This window comes from Lontra canadensis, unplaced genomic scaffold (genome assembly GCF_010015895.1).
Source record: "Lontra canadensis isolate GAN:19392208 unplaced genomic scaffold, GSC_riverotter_1.0 scaffold41, whole genome shotgun sequence".
NCBI lineage: Eukaryota > Metazoa > Chordata > Mammalia > Carnivora > Mustelidae > Lontra > Lontra canadensis.
Window position 1 is genome coordinate 12,223,428 of NW_022631035.1, and position 21,548 is coordinate 12,244,975.

At 37.0% G+C, this 21,548-nt stretch overlaps 1 protein-coding gene across 2 annotated transcripts in view; it reads right to left on the reverse strand.

Annotated features, from left to right (window-relative positions):
* The window catches only part of CEP112 (centrosomal protein 112), a 406,944-nt gene that overhangs the window by 321,145 nt on the left and 64,251 nt on the right, over positions 1–21,548 (reverse strand). For both annotated transcript variants that reach the window (XM_032870788.1, XM_032870789.1), the window contains 2 exons: positions 3,291–3,377; positions 631–730 (listed from right to left, as the gene is read on the reverse strand). In XM_032870788.1, coding sequence (XP_032726679.1) covers positions 631–730; positions 3,291–3,377 — 187 coding nt within the window. The remainder of the gene's footprint in view (positions 1–630; positions 731–3,290; positions 3,378–21,548) is intronic.

The following is a 21,548-nucleotide window of genomic DNA, read 5'->3' on the forward strand; positions in this document are numbered from 1 at the left end:
TTCAACTTCTTAACCAAACCAACCACCCCTGCCATCACCACCACCCATATACACACAAACCTGCACACACACACATACATACACACCACAACCCCCCACCCCAGACATAACCACACACACCCCGCATACGTCATATGCACACATACATACACACACCATACACACATACATCACACACCATACACACCACATTCCCCATACACACACACACACATAACCCATGTACCCCATACACACACATACCATACACACCCAAATATATACACAAACACCCCATATGTACACATACATATACATATACCACATACCCCCCCACATACCACACGCACACACACCCCAGACCCCATACACACACATACATATACACACCCCATACCCCACCACATGCATACTACATACCCCATATCCCCACACCGTACGTACATACATATATATATATATATATATATCACACCACACACCTCATACACACACACACACACAGACACACAGTTTTTTCTCAGTCATATGAAAGCCCATATAAACATCCCTATATTATGCTAAAAGGTCAGAAATGAAATTTTACTTTATACAGCCACCAAAATAAAATGGAAATGCTTTTAAAAAATTAATGTAATCATACAACATCACCTTTTTTTTCAAGTTTTCGAATAGTCTCCTCCATTTCATTTTGTTTCTTTTTGTATAAAGTTTTCAATTCTTCTATTTCATTATTCTTTCTTTCTAAAATCTGCAAATGAATTTAAAATGTTTTAGTAAACTATTTTTTATACATAGAACATAGAACTTTTTAAAATAAGCACAATAGTTTTTGCAAATCTATCTCAGCTAATCCCATAAATGGTTTCCCAAAAAAATGTAAAAATTATATTTTAGTGCACTAAGAAAATATCAAATATACTAGAATAACTGATTACTGTAAGAAATATGTTACCAGCTTCCAATTTTCATGATCAATTTTTTGAGAATATAAATAATAAATTAGGTGATTCTCTAAAATGTAATTCAGAGATTAAAGGGTCATAAAGTAGCAGAGAGAAGCCATCAGAAAATCGGCCTGTTGGCACAGCACAACCCACCTCCCCACCCCCCGGCACTGAGACAGAACACCTTCAGACGAGTGGTCCCTGGATCCTCCCTCTCTCTGATGTCCCTTCTTTTTCATGCACAATAACAAGAATCCCCAGAAACATGGGAAGTTGAGCTGTATTATGCTTCTTTTATACCTAGCTATTATGAACCAAAAAAATCAGTTCAAAATAAGTCAAAAATTTTAATGATGTAAATGTAAAAACATTTTACATTTTTTGTACAATGAATGATGTAAAATGTTAATTATAAACCATTTTTTTCCAACATTTTTCTTTCCAACTTTTGGAAGTCAAACCAACTTTTTACAAACCATCATTAATTGTATTGTGCCACAAGTTTTAAATATTTTAAATGAATCATTTTATAAGATTTAAATATGATTTTATACTCCTACATACATCTATACATACAGGCACCAAAAAAAAAAAAAAAAAAGAAAAGAAAAAACCTGAAATAACCATAAATGTAATAGCTACCAAGTAGGACAAAAAAATGTGCTAACAAAGGGGAAAAAGAAAACCAAATTGAAACTGAGGCGGAGGTAGGAATATCCACTTTTCTTATGGTTGGAGTATATTTCCTATACAACCAAATTCAGCTTTAAAAAAAAAAAAAACGTGGCAGGGGGCATTATTCACCAGTCTTTCCAACTTTTGGAAGTCAAACCAACTTTTTCTTAGTGCTTTTATTACCAGCATTTTACTTTAGCTTTCACGGTTTTAGTTCCACCTCTAAGAATGATTGGTAAATAAGAAAAGGAGCTAATTTGATCCTAATGTTCATAAAGAAGCACAAAAGGAAAAGAATGTATGCAAAAAGATAAAACACTCTAATTTTGTTCCTCCCCAATGCCTGACACTTAGAAAATGCCATCTAAGCAACAAGCTGATGAATATACTTTCCAAATCTGGCATAAGGTCAAGGATTTTATTTATATTTTACCTGGCATTCCAAACTAGTTGCATTGCTTTCTTTTTTCATGCAGAATTTATTTTAAAAGAGAAATTCCTGGAAAGAATTTTATTATTAAATGTTTTTCTTAGAATAGATTTTTGTAACGGACATACCAAGAAGCCTATTTCAAACTCTATTACCATGATTTTCCAAATATATTTTTATACTTATTTATCTTATACATCAATATATCCTATTTCATTTGGATATATAATTATGTTATATTAAAATTATATTACTAAATCTCTAACATATTTGTGATAGAGAACTGTTTTTATCTAACCAATTTAAGCTAAGGTAAAATTTTAGTAAGAGCAGAAGGTAATACAGGCCTTTAAAATGTGAATGGGAAAGAAGAAAGAAGAAGGGAAAGGATTCAATATATTTTTCTCCTTTTAATTTTCAATCAGTGGTTTCCTTCTTGTTGCTTTGAAAGAAAATGAGCCAAATAGACACCTGACTAAATATGAATATATTTTCAGCTTTTAAGAGAGCTTGGGTATGTGATGCGTGGCCTCAAGTCCCTGCTACCACCTCTGTCACTCAGTTTTGGGAAGCAGGATCAGGCTTTGCTGTGAAACGGGAAATGCCAAATTTCTACTTGGATTAACCTTCATGTATTAAAATATATAAAAATATCACTCAACTTTTTAAATCAATACTAAAATATACTAATCATTCAAATTCAATGCATGATAACTATAAATTAATTATTATTGGTGCTGTGCCCATTAAGAAGAAAAATAAGTTTTCTTTAAAAAAAAAGAAACTGCAACATTAAAAGGCATAAATCCAATGAGCTAGTGAACCAAGAAGCCCATATTCGGTGCTACCCTGTCATGATGCATGCGGTCTACACCAAACAGAACTAAGCCCAAAGTTCCTTTGCCAATGAAAAAGAAAATTTTATTTCCAGAAACCCAACAGAATATCAGACTAAAAGAAAAACTCGTGTCTACAGCTGATGTCTTACTTCAGCTTTTACAAAGGTAATGACAGCATGCGGATTATGGACTATGAGAAGGTCAGCCTTCAAACAGAGGAAGAACTAAAGGGCAAAGCAAACAAACTATCAGGATACTTACATGGACATATTTGTTCAGAAGATGAAGTTTAAAGATCAACTTTTGCCAAATTATTAATTTAGCAAATTCCATTTATAGCCCAGGCTGTTCTAAGTATGTCAATAAGTGGATGCAGGGTTGATGGTTACAAGACCTAGAACATTCCGGCAGATACCCTACCTTCTGAACGTCGCCATCATGTTTCTGCTGCAGTTTAAGCTTCTCCTCATGACATTTAGCTTCCAGCATTTTTGTTTTTATGTCCAACTTCAAGAAAAACATTTTGAAGGTGTTATTAACATACTTTTCCCTCTGGCAAAAGCTCACAATTAAATTAAAAGAATTCCTGATGTGAAAGTATCATTTTCCACTTTTTTCTTATGGCCACTGGTCTAGCAATCACATCGTCTTACCAACACGTTGGTTACATTCTTTGATTACTTCCAAGCTCCTTTTCAAATGAATTTCACTGCACAGGCAAAACGGAGACTACTAAATACAGATTCAGCACTTATCCCCACCCCACTCCACCCTCAAAAGAAGTCATCTTAAATTGCTATTTTGCTAAATTCACTAGTAGTTTAGCCTTTGTTTGCTATTTTTGAGCCTCTATTCAACCTTTTTACTTTTTTCTTTTCTCACATTTACATGCTCATTAAAACTATTCTTATTTATCTACATACTTAAATATGAGCATTTTTTAAAAAGATTTTATTTATTTATTTGACAGGGAGATCACAAGCAGGCAGAGAGGCAGGCAGAGAGAGAGGAAGGGAAGCAGGCTTCCTGCTGAGCAGAGAGCCCGATGTGGGGCTCGATCCCAGGACCCTGGGATCATGACCTGAGCCGAAGGCAGAGGCTTTTACCCACTGAGCCACCCAGGTGCCCCTAAATATGACCATTTGAGAGTGCATGTCCACAATCATGGCATATGACTGATCATCACACATTTCTCTTAACAGATTTTCTGTCTCCTGGAGTCACAGACCCTGACTACTTCAAGGAAGGAACTTGATGTCCTTTTGAGAATTCATTAACAACTCCTATCCTTATCAAACCAACACCTACTGTACCAGTGTTCTGAGTGAAGCCAGCCTAAATGTAACAAATCCTTGTTAATAATGGGCACATCTCAGAATTAAAAGAATAATAGTAACAGGTTTTAAGATAAAAAATATGAAATTATCTCAAATGTAAACGTGTTTGACCACCTGATTCCTTACCCTTTGAAAGAGTATATACATTGGTGTCTGACAGACCTCATTTCTATTTCGAATTCTAATCCCATTACATTAACTGTTGTGACTTTGGGCAAGTCACCATTTTGAGATTCTATTTCATCTTGTGCTAGTTAAGATTAATTACCCTTACCTCAATGAGCTGTGAAGCTTATTTTCAATGATATTGTTTAAGTAACTATACTCAGGACAAAAAAATTAGTTTACAACCTTCAGGAAAATTTTCTTTTAAAATATTACAAATGTCCTGTCGAAATACTCTCTTGAAAATTTCTGAAATACACTTTATATGTATAAAGTAATGAATATGAACTTAAGAGAAACATGCATGATCAAGTCAACACATAAAATGAAATTTAAAACTTTCACAAACAAAAGTTAACAGTCTCATGATTTTTTAAACAATGAGTGGTTGAGAGGAAAGCAGTCATTCATTTACTACACACAAGGAAGAGACTGTGAATGTTTCCATTCTTTTGCCTCTAACTCCCTTTGTTACTTATTCATTTTAGCAGAAAGGGGACTGGGTGATCCAAGTCTGTATGAAGATCCTTAACAGAAGCATTGTAGGAGTCTTTTAAAAAAGTAATTAAACTCAAAAAGCAGTATAAGCAAGCCGGGCAGATATGGGAGACACAGTTCATTGCCATATCTCTCCCCAACACCTTTGAGAGAATTTGTCATACCCTTTGCTTCTGAGGGACAGCCTTAAATGCCATGGAACTATGTTGCCATAATCCAAATCACCTCCTCCCATCTGTTCCACTTCAATCTTGGTTGACCAGATTAGGAATAAACACCTGACACATGCTTAACTAATCCATTAGTTGGAGAATTATCGTTCTGATGCTCTCTCTCAAGAATGTGACCTAGGCCAGCAAGTTAGCGACTTTGAGGAACAAACAAGTTCTAGAGGGGCAGCAACTGAGAGCAAGTAAAGGAATCCATTACAGAGAAGAGAGCAAACCACATACACCAACATAGCAAAGACTAGAAACCATACAGTATCTTCAATGTCAAGTAAGCAAACTCAGGCCCTAATAGCGTCCATGACAGTAAGCGTGCTTGAATTCAAAGGTTTTTTGTATTCCTTTTTATTTCAGGGAAACTCGATGGATCTCTGTTCTTGCAACCACAGAGATATATCTAAATTTGACTTTTCGGCTATAATTTTTACTTTGGTATAATATTAAACTTAAAGAAAAGTTACAACATAGTACAAGAAGCTCCCATGTCCCTTTACCCAGATTCACAAATGGTTTATATTTTGCCTGATGTGCTTTATCATTTTTAATATCTCTATCTACTTAGAGACATACATAAAACTACTTTCTGAACCCTTTGTGAGAAAGTTAGAGATATCCTGATCCTTTGTCCCTAAAAACTTCAGTGTATAGTTCCTTAAAAAACAAAGGTGCTATTTTCCATAAGCATAGCCATTATCAAAATCAGAAAATGTAACAACACAATAATATTACTTAATGCACAATCTATAGTCAAGCTTTATTAATTATCACAATAATGCCATTTGTAGGTGGGTTTTTTTTTCCCATTCCAAGATCCAATTCAGGATCACACATTGCCCTTAAGTAACATATCAACTGTATCTCCTTTAATCAAGGGCAGCCTTTCTTTTTGTTTCTTGACATTGACATTTTAGAAGAGTACAGCATCACTCTTCTATATATAGAAGTATAGAATCACTCTCAGTTTGGATTTGTCTGATGTCTCCTGATCATTAGATTTACTAGATTTTGGCAAGATTAACCTAATGTGATGTTGTGTCCTTTTTCATTCCATCTTATTAGGAAGAGGATGGTTTGTCCCAATATAGCCAATGTAGCATTTGATAACTTGGTTAGAGAGAGAACAACAAATTATCATCAGGTTACTATTAAATAGATAGTTTTTCTACTGCCATCCTAAAATAATAATAATAAAGGAGTATCTCTTTCTGGAAACTCTTACCTTTACACCAAAAAAAAAATAGTTCTATATTTCTGCCTGTACTCAGGGGCATGATTCATGACAAATTATCAGGATGAGAATACAGGGGCATGATTCATGACAAATTATCAGGATGAGAATACAGAAGCAATTTTACTAGTATAGTATATAAAGACGATACAGCACACAAGATACAGATATGTAGATATGCATATATCTATGTGCATCTATATACATATACCATATGCATATGGAAAGAGAGTAAACAGCCTTGCTTAATTTAACACAAAGACTGAAATTAAAAGACTGCATAGAGCACTTCTAATTTGTTTGACCCCCTGCTCCCGTAAGTCTATTCCAAACAACATTTAAGTCTTCTTTAACTGGGCTCAGTATATACACTATCAATTTCAAACTGAAGAACCATGGAGGTCTACTTCAGGTTATAATGGAGTGATTAGTACCAAACTTACCTCCCAGTGTTAACAAGCACAAAATGGGATGAAATACAGGAGGTGGCCATTCCCAGTATCAGGAAACAGGCAGTGTGACACTGTCATCCTCCTAAGCTGAGCCCCACTATCGTTCTGGCTCTCTGCATGGGCAAAAGCACCGTCCAAGTGGAGCCCCAAAGCTCTACTGAACTGGAAAGGCAAAGGTCAGAGTTCAGGACAGCTGAAGAAGCTGGAATCTTAAGTAGAGGGCACCAGGAATGTGGAAACTGCCAGCAGGAGCCCTCCCAGCCCTTGAGCATGGGGAGGGAATGTGTGTGCATCTGGCACACTGGGTGCACGCACTGGGTAAATAACACAGCTGGGCTGCTCTAAAGTAGGAAATACAACAGACGCCAGATGACACGGTGCTATGAGACACTGAAGGCCCAGCCCAAGCAAACTAAAGACAGCTTCCTAACAACTTGGGAAGACCTCTCCATCCACCTAAAGCCACACTTCAGACGTATCCTAAACCTGCCCAAGTAAAGTCTAAAAGTAAGCCTTTACGAGATCTTCAGAAGAGACAGAGCTTGTAGATTAGATCCTACCATGTTGGAGGAGTTTGGGAAACATCTTTGGCTTTCCACATTTTTGCCTTAATAGAATGTAAAGTCAAGTTTACACAAGTTAGAGGTAACTGACCAATACTTGAACAGCCCATAAGAACAACAACAATGAAAATCACCATCGTATGTCAGAAGACCACAGGATCTAGAGGTCTCCAAAATGTATCATCCCCAATGACAATGTCTTATACACAGAAACTAATAAACATGAAAAAAAAGAAAAATGTTGTCTATTGGCAAGAACAAATAAGTAAAAGGAGCTAATAAGGCCCAAGAGGAACTTACTGGGCACATAAGACTTTAAAGCAGTTAATATAAATGCTGCAAAGAACTAAAGGAAAATATATGCAAAAAATTAAGTATTCATTTTAATGAGAGAACAGATAAGGAATCTCAGTGGCGTAATGGAATTATAAAAAGAAACAACGGGGCACCTGGGTGGCTTAGTGGGTTAAAGCCTCTGCCTTCAGCTCAGGTCATGATCCCAGAGTCCTAGGATCAAGCCCCGCATCGGGCTCTCTGCTCAGCAGGGAGCCTACTTTCCCCCTCTCTCTCTGCCTGCCTCTCAGCCTAGTTATAATCACTGTCTGTTAAATAAATAAATTTAAAAAAAAAAAAAAGAAAGAAACAAGTAGAAATTCCAGAAAATTATAACAACTGAGAGGGGAAAATAAATCCCTAGATAAGCTTAGCAATACCTTTGGGATGGCAGAAGAAAATGTCTATAAATTTGATGACACACCAATAGAAATGATCTAACCTAATGACTGAGGAAAAAAAAATTAAAGAATTAATGAAAAATGAACAAAACTTCAGGCAACTGTGGAACAAAATCAGAGTCTAATATATCTGAAGAGGGAAGTGAGTTAAAGAAATAATGGCCAAGAACTTCCCAAGTTTGAGAAAAAATAAATACTAACTTAGAGATCCAAGATGCTCTGTGAACTCTGAGAAAACATTTAGGCATATTACAGTCACACTGCTGAAAACCAAAGATAAAGAGAAAACTTTTACAACAGCCAGAAGAAAAGAGACATGATCTACAGGGGAACAAGAATAAGAATGACTGCTCGCTCCTCATGAGAAACAATAAAGGCCAGAGGACAAAGGAATAATATCTCAGACGTGCTGAAAGGGAAAGAAAAAAAATCATTCCAGATAAAAGGAAACCTGACAGGAGTTGTCACCAGTAGAACTGCACTACAAGAAATCATAAAAGATGTTCCTAAGGATGAAAGGAAATTATACCAGATACAAATCCAGATTTGAAAGAAAGAGGAGGACCTGAAGGAGTAGATAAGTGGATACATACAGAAAAGCGGGTTTTCTCTTCTCCTAATTTCCTCAAAAGACAACTGTTTAGTGCAAAATTGACAACACTGGAAGGTGGAGTTTAATGTATGTAGAACTATGTCAACAACAGCACAGAGAATCAGGCTTAAACTGCATTATACTGTTTCTGAATTATTAGATTTGCGACATAGGAAGAAGAGAATGAGACGGTCCAGCAGGAGGTGGTTCTGTATTGACCATACACAGACTCTGACAGGGGCAGGAAGCACGTTTTTAGCCCTAGAACAACCAATAAAGAAAAATATCAAAAGCATATATAACGAAGAATTCAATAGAAAATTTCAAATGAAATAACTTTTTTTATTAACACAGAATGTATTATTTGCTTCAGGGGCACAGGTCTGCGATCCATCAGTCTTACCCAATTCACAGTGTTCCCCATAGCACATAACCTCCCCAGTGTTCCTAAACCAGCCACCCCATCCCTCTCCACCCCAATAGTTTTTAAATGAATAAATGAAAATAGGACAACAAAGGAGTGGAAAAAATAAGGTACCAGTGGAAACAAATACCAAGAAAGTACATTGAAAACCAACCAGCTATATCAATAATTACATTAAATTTAAATGAACTTACCACTCTAATAAATGACAGAGACAGACTACATTGTTAAATATACAGTGGAAAAAAGACAGTCTCTTCAATAAATGATGCTGGGAAAACTGGGCAGCTATATGTAGAAGAATGAAACTCGACCATTCTCTTACATCGTACACAAAGATAAACTCAAAATGGATAAAAGACCTCAACGTGAGACAGGAATCCATCAGAATCCTAGAGGAGAACATAGGCAGTAATCTCTTCGATATCAGCCACAGCAACTTCTTTCAAGATATGTCTCCAAAGGCAAAGGAAACAAAAGCGAAAATGAACCTTTGGGACTTAATCAAAATCAAAAGCTTCTGCACAGCAAAGGAAACAGTCAAGAAAACAAAGAGGCAACCCACGGAATGGGAGAAGATATTTGCAAATGACAGTACAGACAGAAGATTGATATCCAGGATCTATAAAGAACTCCTCAAACTCAACACACACAAAACAGATAATCATATCAAAAAATGGGCAGAAGATATGAACAGACACTTCTCCAATGAATACATACAAATGGCTATCAGACACATGAAAAAATATTCATCAACACTAGCCATCAGGGAGATTCAAATTAAAACCACATTGAGATACCACCTTACACCAGTTAGAATGGCCAAAATTAGCAAGACAGGAAACAACATGTGTTGGAGGGGATGTGGAGAAAGGGGAACCCTCTCACACTGTTGGTGGGAATGCAAGTTGGTGCAGCCTCTTTGGAGAACAGTGTGGAGATTCCTCAAGAAATTAAAAATAGAACTTCCCTATGACCCTGCAATTGCACTACTGGGTATTTACCCCAAAGATAGAGATGTAGTGAAAAGAAGGGCCATCTGTACCCCAATGTTTATAGCAGCAATGGCCACGGTTGCCAAACTGTGGAAAGAACCAAGATGCCCTCCAACGGACGAATGGATAAGGAAGATGTGGTCCATATACACTATGGAGTATTACGCCTCCATCAGAAAGGATGAATACCCAACTTTTGTAGCAACATGGATGGGACTGGAAGAGATTATGCTGAGTGAAATAAGTCAAGCAGAGAGAGTCAATTATCATATGGTTTCACTTATTTGTGGAGCATAACAAATAGCATGGAGGACATGGGGAGTTAGGAGAAAGCAGTTGGGGGAAATGGAAGGGGAGGTGAACAATGAGAGACTATGGACTCTGAAAAACAATCTGAAGGGTTTGAAGAGGTGGGGGGGTGGGAGGTTGGGGGGACCAGGTGGTGGGTATTAGAGAGGGCACAGATTGCATGGAGCACTGGGTGTGGTACAAAAACAAGGAATACTGTTATGCTGAAAATAAATTTTAAAAATGATTAAAAAATAATAAAAAAATAAAAATGGAACAAAAGATTTGAATAGGCATTTCACCAACAGGATATATGAATGTCTAAAAAGAACATTGAAAGCATGCCTGATATCAATGGTCATGAGAGAAATGCAAATAAAAATAAAAAAAAAAAAAGAATGACCCCATCATATGCTTGTCTACAATCGATCTGTTTTAAACATAAAGAAACAAAAATTAAAGAGCATGAAAAGATATGCCACACAAACCAAGAAACTACAAGAAAAGATAGGAGGGATATTTTATAGTGATACAGGAATTCATCCTAGCAATATTAAGACTTCCTACTTATGTATCTATCAAATAACAAAATTCCCATTTGTATGCAGAATAGAAAAATATAATTTGCATCCAGAATATAAAAAGTATCTAGAATATAAAATATAATTATGTCCAGAATATAAAAATCATAAAATGGCAAATAACCTTTTATTTTAAATTTATTTTGAATAAAATAATTTTATTTTACTTTAAATTAAATTTATTTTAAAATGTAATAGCATGAGGAGCGGCTGGGTGGCTTAGTCAGTTGGGCACCCAACTCGGTTTCGGCTCAGGTCGTGATCTCAGGGTTGTGAGATGAAGCCCATTGCCAAGTTCTGTCGGCAATGCAGAGTCTGCTTGGGACTCTCTCTCCCTCTGCCCCTCCCCCTGGGTTTTCTCTCTCTCTCTAAAATAAATCCTTAAAAAATGTGATAGCATTAAATAAATACTTCACATAAAAAGATATATAAATGGGCCAGAAGCATATGAAAAGATATTATCATTAGCCATCAGAAAACACAAATTAGAACAACCATGACATCAAGCCAGAAAAAGACATGGAGGAAACGTTAATGCACATTGCTAATTAGAAGTCCTTCTGAAAGGCCACCTGTCTGGTCTATGGCCATACCACCCTGAACGTGCCCAATCTCAAGTGAAAGGCCAACTTCCTGACATTCTGGGAAAGGCAAAATTAAAGAGATAGTAAAAAGATCAATGGTACCAGGGGAGGAAGGGAGAGAAGAAGAAATGGAGAAAGGAAGATTTTTAGGGTATACTATTCTATACAATACTATAATGGTGGATATGTGACCTTATACATTTGTCAAAACCTAGAGAACTATATATATATATATATATATTTATATACATATATATTTATATATAAATATATATATATATATATATATAAATATATATAAATATATATGTGTATATATATATATAAATATATATATATATATAAATATATATATATATATTCAATTTTATATATATTTGCTCTTGAAGACAAAGAGCAAAGACAGAGAAAGAAATGGGTGAAAGACCTAATGTGAGATAGGAAACCATCAAAATCCTAGAGGAGAACATAGGCACAGTGGCACCACATACCACTCAAAAAATAAAGTTTTTTTTTATTTTTATTTGCATTTCTCTCATGACCATTGATATCAGGCATGCTTTCAATGTTCTTTTTAGACATTCATATATCCTGTTGGTGAAATGCCTATTCAAATCTTTTGTTCCATTTTTATTTTTTCAATATATATATTTTATATATATATAAATTTATATATAAATTATATATAAATATATATATAAATATATATAAATATATATGTATATAAATATATATATATATATAAATATATATATATATATATATAACCCAAAGAAGAGATATCCAAGTGATTCATGGACTTTAGTTAATGCTAACCTATCAAAACTGCTTCATCAGTTCTAACTACTGTACCATACTGATACAATATGGTAATAATAGGGACTTAATTTTTCTAAACCTGAAACTGTTCTAAAAAAATAAAGTCTAATATTATTTTTTAAAACTACAATGAGATACAACTTCAATGGGCTAAAATAATTTTTCTTAATGGCAACTATCAGTTTATTTCAAGATAGTTCTCATTCTGGAATTTTAGTTAATCTAGTTTTTGTTGCTTCCACATACCATACACAGACATCTTTAAAAGTATGACATTTTCATATTTACCCAAGCTTATAAAACAAATCTGTATCTGTATGTTATTAGATTATTTATTGTTAGTTCTTTCCTACAGGACTCTTAACCTGTAAAAGGGTAGTGGAAATTTTATTTAGAAAGTTTAATTAACTTGGCATTGTGTATCAATAGATTTTTTTTTTTTTTAGTTTTTATTTAAATTCTAGTTAACATACAGTGTAATATTGGTTTCAGGAGTAAAATTTAGTGATTCATCACTTACATACAACACTCAGTGCTCATCATAACAAGTGCTCTCCTAATCCCTACCACCCATCCAGCCCATAGCCCATCAACCTCCCCTTTAGCAATCCTGTTTGTTCTCTGTCATTAAGAGTCTCCTAAGGTTTTCCTCCCTCTCTTTTTTTTACAACTTCCCCTACATTCATCTGTTTTGTTTCTTGAATTCTACGTATGAGTGAAATCATAGGGTATTTGTCTTTCTTTGACTGACTTATTTCCCTTATCATAATACATTCTAGCTCTATCCATGTTGGTGAAAATGGCAAAATTTCACTCTTTTTGATGGCTGAGTAATATTCGTGTGTGTGTGTATGACACATTCATCAGTGGATGGACTTTTGGGCTCTTTCCGTAATTTGAATATTGTTGATAATGCTGCTATAAACCTCAGGGTACATGTGTCCCTTCGAATCAGTACTTTTGTATCCTTTGGGTAAATATCTAGTAGTACAATCGCTGGGTTGGAGGATAGTTCTATTTTTATCATTTTGAGGAACCTCCATACTGTTTTCTGGATTGGCTGTACCAGTTTGCATTCCCACCAATAGTGTAAAAGGTTTCCCTTTTCTTCAAATTCTCACCAACATCTGTTTTTCCCACATTGTTAATTTTAGCCATTCTGAGCAGTGTGAAGCGGTATCTCATGGTTTTGATTTGCATTCCCCTGATGATGAGTAATGTGAGCATCTTTTCATATGTCTGTTAGCCATCTGTGTGTCTTTGGGGAAAATGCCTATTCCTATCTTCTGCCCAATCCTTAACTGGATTATTTGTTTTTTGATTATTTGTCATTTTGGGGGACTTTGGGGGGGTATTTAGGTTTGATAAATTGTTTACATTTTGGACACTAAGCCTTTATCAGAAACATCATTGGCAAATACCTTCTCCCATTCTTAGGCTGCCTCTTAGTTTTATTGATTGTTTCCTTCACTGTGTACAAGGTTTTTATCTTAATAAAATCCCAATAGTTCATTTTTGTTTCCCTTACCTCCAGAGACAATGTCTAGTAAGAAGTTGCTATGGCCAAGGTCAAAGAGGTTGCAGTCTGGGGTGCCTGAGTGGCTGAGTCAGTTAAGTGTCAAACTCTTGATCTCAGCTCATGCTTTGATCTCAGGGTTGTGAGTTCAAGTCCCATGGTAGGCTCCACGCTAGGTGTAGAACCTACTTAAAAAAAAAAAAAAAAAGTTGATGCCTATGTTCTCCTCTAGGATTTTGATGGTTTCCTATCTCACATTAGGTCTTTCACCCATTTTGAATTTATTTTGTGTCTGGTGTTAGGAAATCAGTCCAGTTTTCCCAACACCATTTGTTGAAGAGATTTTTTTCCCATTTGGTATTCTCTCCTGCTTTGCCAAAAGATTAGTTGGCCCCATAGTTGTGGGTCCATTTCTGGGTTTTCTATTCTGTTCCATTGATCCATATGTCTGTTTTTCTGCCACCATACTGTCTTGATAACTATAGCTTTGCAATACTACTACAGTCTGAAGTCTGAAATTGTGATGCCTCCAGCTTTGCTCTTCGTCTTCAAGGTTGCTTTGGCTAGTCAGGCTAGTCGGGGTCTTTTGTGGTTCCATACAAATTTTAGCATTGTTCTAGCTCTGTGAAAAATGCTGCTGGTGTTTTGACAGAGGTTGCATTAAATGTGAAGACTTCTTTGAGTAGCACAGACATTTTAAAAATATTTCTTCTTCCAAGAATAAATGAAACAAGTTGGGATTGGGAGGGAGACAAACCATAAGTGACACTTAATCTCACAAAACAAACTGAGGGTTGCTGGGGGGAGGGGGGTTGGGAGAGGGGGGGTGGGGTTATGGACATTGGGGAGGGTATGTGCTATGATGAGTGCTGTGAAGTGTGTAAACCTGGCGATTCACAGACCTGTACCCCTGGGGAAAAAATAAATATATGTTTATAAAAAATTAAAAACAAAAAAATTTAAAAAAAAAATATTTCTTCTTCCAATCCATGAGCATGGGATGTTTTTCCATTTCTTTGTATCATCTTCAATCTCTTTCATAAGCGCTCTATAGTTTTCAGAGTACAGATCTTCTACCTCCTTGGATTTGTTATAAGCCTAACTCTTCTTTAAATGTTTGGTAAAGTGGCGCCTGGGTGGCTCAGCCAGTTAAGCGTCTTCCTTCTGCTCAGGTCATGATCTCAGGGTCCTTGGACTGAGCCTTGTTTTGGGCTCCCTGCTCAGCGGGAAGTCTGCTTCTTCCTCTCCCTCTACTCCCCCTCCCCACTTGTGCTCCCATGCTCACTTGCTCTCAAATAAATTTAAAAAAATTTTTTTTTCTTAAATGTTTGGTAGAATTCCCCTGGGAAACCATCTGCCCTGGAATTTTGTTTGTTGGGAGACTTTTGATTACTGATTCAATTTCTTTGCTGTTTATAGCTCTATTCAAATTAAAATAACTTTTTAACTGACAGTATCAAGTGTTGGTGAGGATATGGAACAACTTGAATTCTCAGGCATTGCTGATAGGAGTACAAAATTGTACAACTACTTGGAAAGCAGTTTAGCAGTTTTATCCAAGAGAACTAAAAACTTAAGTCAACCAAAAACCTGTACATTAATTTTCATGGTAGCCTTATTCATAACAGCCAAAACTGAAAACAAACCAAAGGGTGATTAATAGATCAATGGATAAACAAATTATGGCATATTCATGCAACAGAACACTACTGCCCAGCGTCATAAGAGATGATCGCACCACATACCACTAGCCCAAGAAAAGAGCTAAATTCAAAATCTGAAGTATGGTTTCTACTGAATGTGTATCGCTTTAGCACCACCATAAAGTCAAAAAAGCATAAGTCAAACCATGGAGTCAAACCTTGACTTAAGTCAAGGACTGTCTGTAGTTATCAAGTTCAGTAGCAGCAGCAGAAAGGAGTGAAAAGAAAAAATTACAGAAGCAGAAAAACAACAAATACGTGACTGATTACATAAAACTTACAAAGCTCTGCAGAAATGTCTGGGGGAGGGAAACAAACTATAAGTGCCTCTTAATCTCAGGAAACAAACTGAGGGTTGCTGGGGGGTGTGGGTGGGAGGGATGGGGTGGCTGGGTGATGGACACTGAGAAGGGTATGCGGGAGGGATGGGGTAGTTGGGTGATGGACACTGGAAGGGTATGTGCTATGGAGAGGGCTATGAATTGTGTAAGATGATGATTCACAGACCTGTATCCCTGAAGCAAATAATCCATTCTATGTTCATAAAATAAAAATTAAAAATAAAAAAGTAAAACAACTTGCAAGGCTTTGATCCTAAAAATTTATATGGATTGCTTCATTATTTCATGTCATCCTCACAATGGCATCTGCGAGTGGGTACTTTTACCATCTCCTTTTTACAAATAGCAAAACTAAAGCACAAAGAGGTAGCTGCTCAAGGTCACCCAGCCATTGAAGTATAAATCCTGATTCATACTCAGCAGTCTGGGTCCAGCTAATGAACGCAAGCTAAATAAAGCTGAGGGTTAACTATGAGAGTTAGGGGAGCCTGGGTGGCTCAGTTAGTTAAGCACCCAACACTTGATTTTGTCTCAGCTCATGTTCTCAAGGTCCTGAGATCAAGCCTTGATCTGGCTCTGCCCTGAGAGTGGAGCCTGCTTGAGATTCTCTCCCTCTACTAACTGCCCTGAGAGTGGAGCCTGCTTGAGATTCTCTCCCTCTACTAACAAAAAAACCAAGATGCTTTCTAAATAAATAGTCTTATGGTTTTAATGAGAAATGTTTGCTTGGGACAGAAAAAACTGGCATAACTAGGAAAGAGAGGAGGGACAGGCACATAACCCGTAAGTCATTGATACTCTAAAACATGCTATGATTTTCTGTTCCCTAAAAACTTCTTTTAATGTTTTAAGATTAAGAGCTCCTACCTTTTTTAGATCATTTAGTACTTTACACACATCTTCCTCACGATATTGAATAGATTAAATTAATATTTAATTTTTTAAAATCCCATTTGAAGAATACTAGCAGAAATTGCTCTTTCAATATCTGAGCTTTCCCCCACAAACTTCGTTTTTTTCTTTTTTCCCCCTTTTTAACTAACGACCTTTTCATCGTGCATATATTCCACATTCTGTACTTCCACTTCTTCCCTTCCTTTAAAAATGTCTTCCACCCTTCATTAAAATTGCAATCTCAAAGGTCACAATGTGACATAATTGTCATTCTTACTCCAAAAGCCCTTTGATCACCAATTCTAAGGGAAAAGTCCATGCTTTTGTCTTCAGTGATTTGCAGGAGGATCATCGTTTTTCCTCAGCTTCTGTGACTCTGCTGTTGTTCTCATCTCACTCCTCAGGGTTTCTCTGTCTCTGCCATTCTTCTAGTCAGCCCCGTGGCTACCTTCACTATAGGGAAACACTTGCCTTTGGTGATTTTTTTTAATTTTTAATTTTTATTAACATATAATGTATTATTAGCCCGAGGGGTACAGGACTGCGAATCACCAGGTTTAGACACTTCACAGGACTCACCATAGCACATACCCTCCCCAATGACCACAACCCAACCACCCTCTCCCTACCTCCCTCCCCCCACAACCCTCAGTTTGTTTTGTGAGATTAAGAGTCTCTTATGGTTTGTCTCCCTCCTGATCCCATCTTGTTTCATTTTTTCCTTCCCTAACCCCAAAACCCCCCACTTTGCTTCTCAACTTCCTCAAATCAGGGAGATCATATGATTATTGTCTTTCTCTGGTTGACTTACTTTGTTCAGCATAATACCCTCTAGTTCCATCCACGTCATCGCAAATGGAAAGATTTCATTTCTTTTGATGGCTGCATACTATTCCATTGTAGATATATACCACATCTTCTTCATCCATTCATCTGTCGATGGACACTTACTTAGGTTCCTTCCATAGTTTGGCTATTGTGGACACTGCTGTTATCAACATTCGGGTGCACGTGCCCCTTCAGATCACTACATTTGTATCTTTAGGGTAAGTACCCAGTATTGTGATGGCTGGGTCGAAGGGTATCTCTATTTTCAACTTTCTGAGGAACCTCCATGTTGTTTTCCAGAGTGGCTGCACCAGCTTGCTTTCCCACCAACAGTGTAGGAGGGTTCCCCTTTCTCCACATCCTCCCCAGCATCTGTCGTTTCCTGACTTTGTTAATTTTAGCCTTTCTGACTGGTGTGAAGTGGTATTTCATTGTGGTTGGATTTGTATTTCCCTGATGCCGAGTGATGTGGAGCACTTTTTCATGTGTCTGTTGGCCAACTGGATGTCTTCTTTGCAGAAATGTCTGTTCGTGTCCTCTGCCCATTTCTTGATTAGAGTATTTGTTCTTTGGGTGTTGAGTTTGATAAGTTCTTTATAGATTTTGAATACTAGCCCTTTATCTGATATGTTGCTTGCAAATATCTTCTCCCATTCTGTCAGTTGTCTTTTGGTTTTGTTGACTGTTTCCTTTGCTGTGTAAAAGCTTTTGATCTTGATGAAGTCCCAATAGTTCATTTTTGCCCTTGCTTCCTTGCCTTTGGTGATGTTTCTAGGAAGAACTTGCTGTGGCTGAAGTCAAAGAGGTTGCTGCCTGTGTTCTCCTCAAGGATTTTGATGGATTACTTTCTCAGATGGAGGTCTTTCATGCATTTTGAGTCTATTTTTGTGTGTGGTATAAGGAAATGGTCCAGTTTCATTTTTCTGCATGTGGCTGTCCAATTTTCCCAATACCATTTGTTGAAGAGACTGTCTTTTTTCCATTGGACATTCTTTCCTGCTTTGTCAAAGATTAGTTGACCATACAGTTGAGGGTCTATTTCTGGGCTCTCTATTCTGTTCCATTGATCTATGTGTCTGTTTTCGTGCCAGTACCATACTGTCTTTTTTTTTGGACAGAGATCACGAATAGGCAGAGAGGCACGGGGGGTAGGGGGGATGCAGGCTCTCCATTGGGGAGAGCCTGATGTGGGGCTCAATCCCATGAGGTCATGACCTGAGCCAAAGGCAGAGGCTTAACCCACTGAGCCACCCAGGTGCCCCAGTACCATACTGTCTTGATGATGACAGCTTTGTAGTAGAGCTTGAAGTGTGGAATTGTGATGCCACCAACTTTGGCTTTTTTTTTTCAACATTCCTCTGGCTATTCGAGGTCTTTTCTGGTTCCATATAAATCTTAGGATTATTTGTTCCATTTCTTTGAAAAAAAAATTGATTGTATTTTGATAGGGGTTGCATTAAACATATACATTGCTTCAGGTAGCACAGAAATTTTCACAATATTTTTTCTTCCAATCCATGAGCATGGAACATTTTTCCATTTCTTTGTGTCTTCCTCAATTTCTTTCATGAGCACTTTATGTTTTCTGAGTATAGATTCTTTGTCTCTTTGGTTAGGTTTATTCCTAGGTATCTCACGGTTTGGGGTGCCATTATAAATGGGATTGACTCCTTAATTTCTCTTTCTTCTGTCTTGTTGTTGGTATATAGAAATGCAACTGATTTCTGTGCATTGATTTTATATCCTGACAAGTATATTCCTGTACACGTTCTGCCTTTGGGGATTTTATCGGGATTGAGCTCTAATCTCCCATGCAGGTGAGTCACAACCGTCCATCTCCAGGACTCAGGTCTTTCCTATTTTCCACCACCTCCTAGCTAACTCCTGTTGGTTGTTCTAGTACAATTCAACATTTGATACAAAATAATAGTCACTACATATAAATAACTCCCTTATCTTTACTCCTCCTTGTCCCTGACCCTCAACATCCCCAAGTCATGATATTCAAGGACAGGTGGAAACTTCAGTAGCTCCCTGGGCCTTGACTTGGCAACAACATACATGTGTCTCTTTACCACACCCCCTTCTTTTCTTTCCCTGTACCATCAGCCAGGGGTCTACAAGCTGCAGCTAAACACACACTCTGGCTTCCTGTGTCATGTCTTCTTTGCCTTTTCACATCTCATGGCTCAAATGTCATTCCCTCCATGAAATCTCCGTCAGGCTTCCCAGAAAACAGCAACTTCTCCTTCCTCAGTATACCTTGTAACACTTTGTATTCAACATGGCCCACAGTTGGTTTGCACTGTACTTTCTTTCCTTCTTTCCTGGACCTGAAATATAAGTTTTAGGGGCTTTTCTCGTCACCTTTGCTGAATAAAATAACTAAACTTTGTAGTCCCATTTGTATTCTTTGTGCACGATACTTATGCAGACATGTAAGTACACAAGTATGTATATGTTAAAATTAAGTTTTAAAATTTAGACAAATGAAAAACTGAGCCTAAATTATAGAACTTTTGATGTCAAGTAAGAAGACAGAGCCATTAAGGAGAGCTGGCAGAGAAGCCCTGCTGAAAGCAATGCATAAGAAACTCGAGGACTTTTACGCTATTTCTAAGATCAGCCATTGTTCAACGTGTTTTCATCTATCGATTCTCTGATGTAAAAGGAGTTAGGTTTGAAACCAACATACCTGTCTAAGCCATTTGCCCCTCCAAAAATATCTCAAAAGAATCAGTTGGGGTAAGTGGAGAGAGAAGAGCTTTACCTCCTCTGACCAAGTCCCTGCGCAAAAGGACCAGAAGTTCCAATCAATTACCTGAACCACCGCCTCAGGGCTAAACCACCCGCTTCTAGAAAAAGAAGCATACAGCCAGGAAGAGAATGAGACGATGCCACGGGAACATGAGGCATGTGTGACAAAACATTCCACGGACAACCTACTGCCAAAGCAAAGGATCTGAAAATGGATCGCCTCCCTCTCTGCAGGACATGCCTCCAGGCTATTTTTAAGAGAATTTCTAAAATTTGTACTTAGACCTTAGGAAATTTTATTTAGAAAGTCCATTTGGCTTAATTTTCTCTGCAGTATGTGCTTCAAAGAATAGCTCTGACGTTGGACATTCTTTCCAAGTGAATAAAACTGATAAAGGTGCTCACTTGGGATGAGAGAATTTCCTTGGGTTTAAAAATATCCCACTTACAGTATAACTAGTTAAGTTTTAGGACAATTACCATTGTCATTTTATTTAACTAAATACTCACAAGCTTTGAATTAAGGGTTTGTTTGTTGTTTTTTTTTTATTTTTTTATTTTTTTATTTTTTTTATTAACATATAATGTATTATTAGCCCCAGGAGTACAGGTCTGTGAATCGCCAGATTTACACACCTCACAGCACTCCCCATAGCACATACCTTCCCCAGTGTCCATAACCCCACTGCCTTCCTCCTACCCTCTTCCTACCCTCTCCCCCCAGCAACCCTCAGTTTGTTTTGTGAGATGAAGAGTCTCTTATGGTTTGTCTCCCTCCCGATCCCATCTTGTTTCACTTACTCTCTTCCTAGTCCCCAATGTTGTTTTGGTTTTTTTTTTAAAGAAAACAAGGAATACTTACCAGTCTATTCACTCGGGCATTCAACGCTGTCTCTTACAGAAGAGCAAATTTCTTATCAGAATGGTATTTTTACGATTAGCAGTTTTGCAGGTGCAAACTTTAACATTTGATATTGAAATCCATACAATACCAAAATAAAATGGCATAATAACTATTAATGAATTTGTAAGGAAAAAATGTATTGAAGTCATTTAAACAGGCATCAGCTACATATTTTAAAATACCAACGAACTCCTTTTAATGTCATTTCAAAGCTTTAATGTTGATCAACTACCACAATCATATCAAAA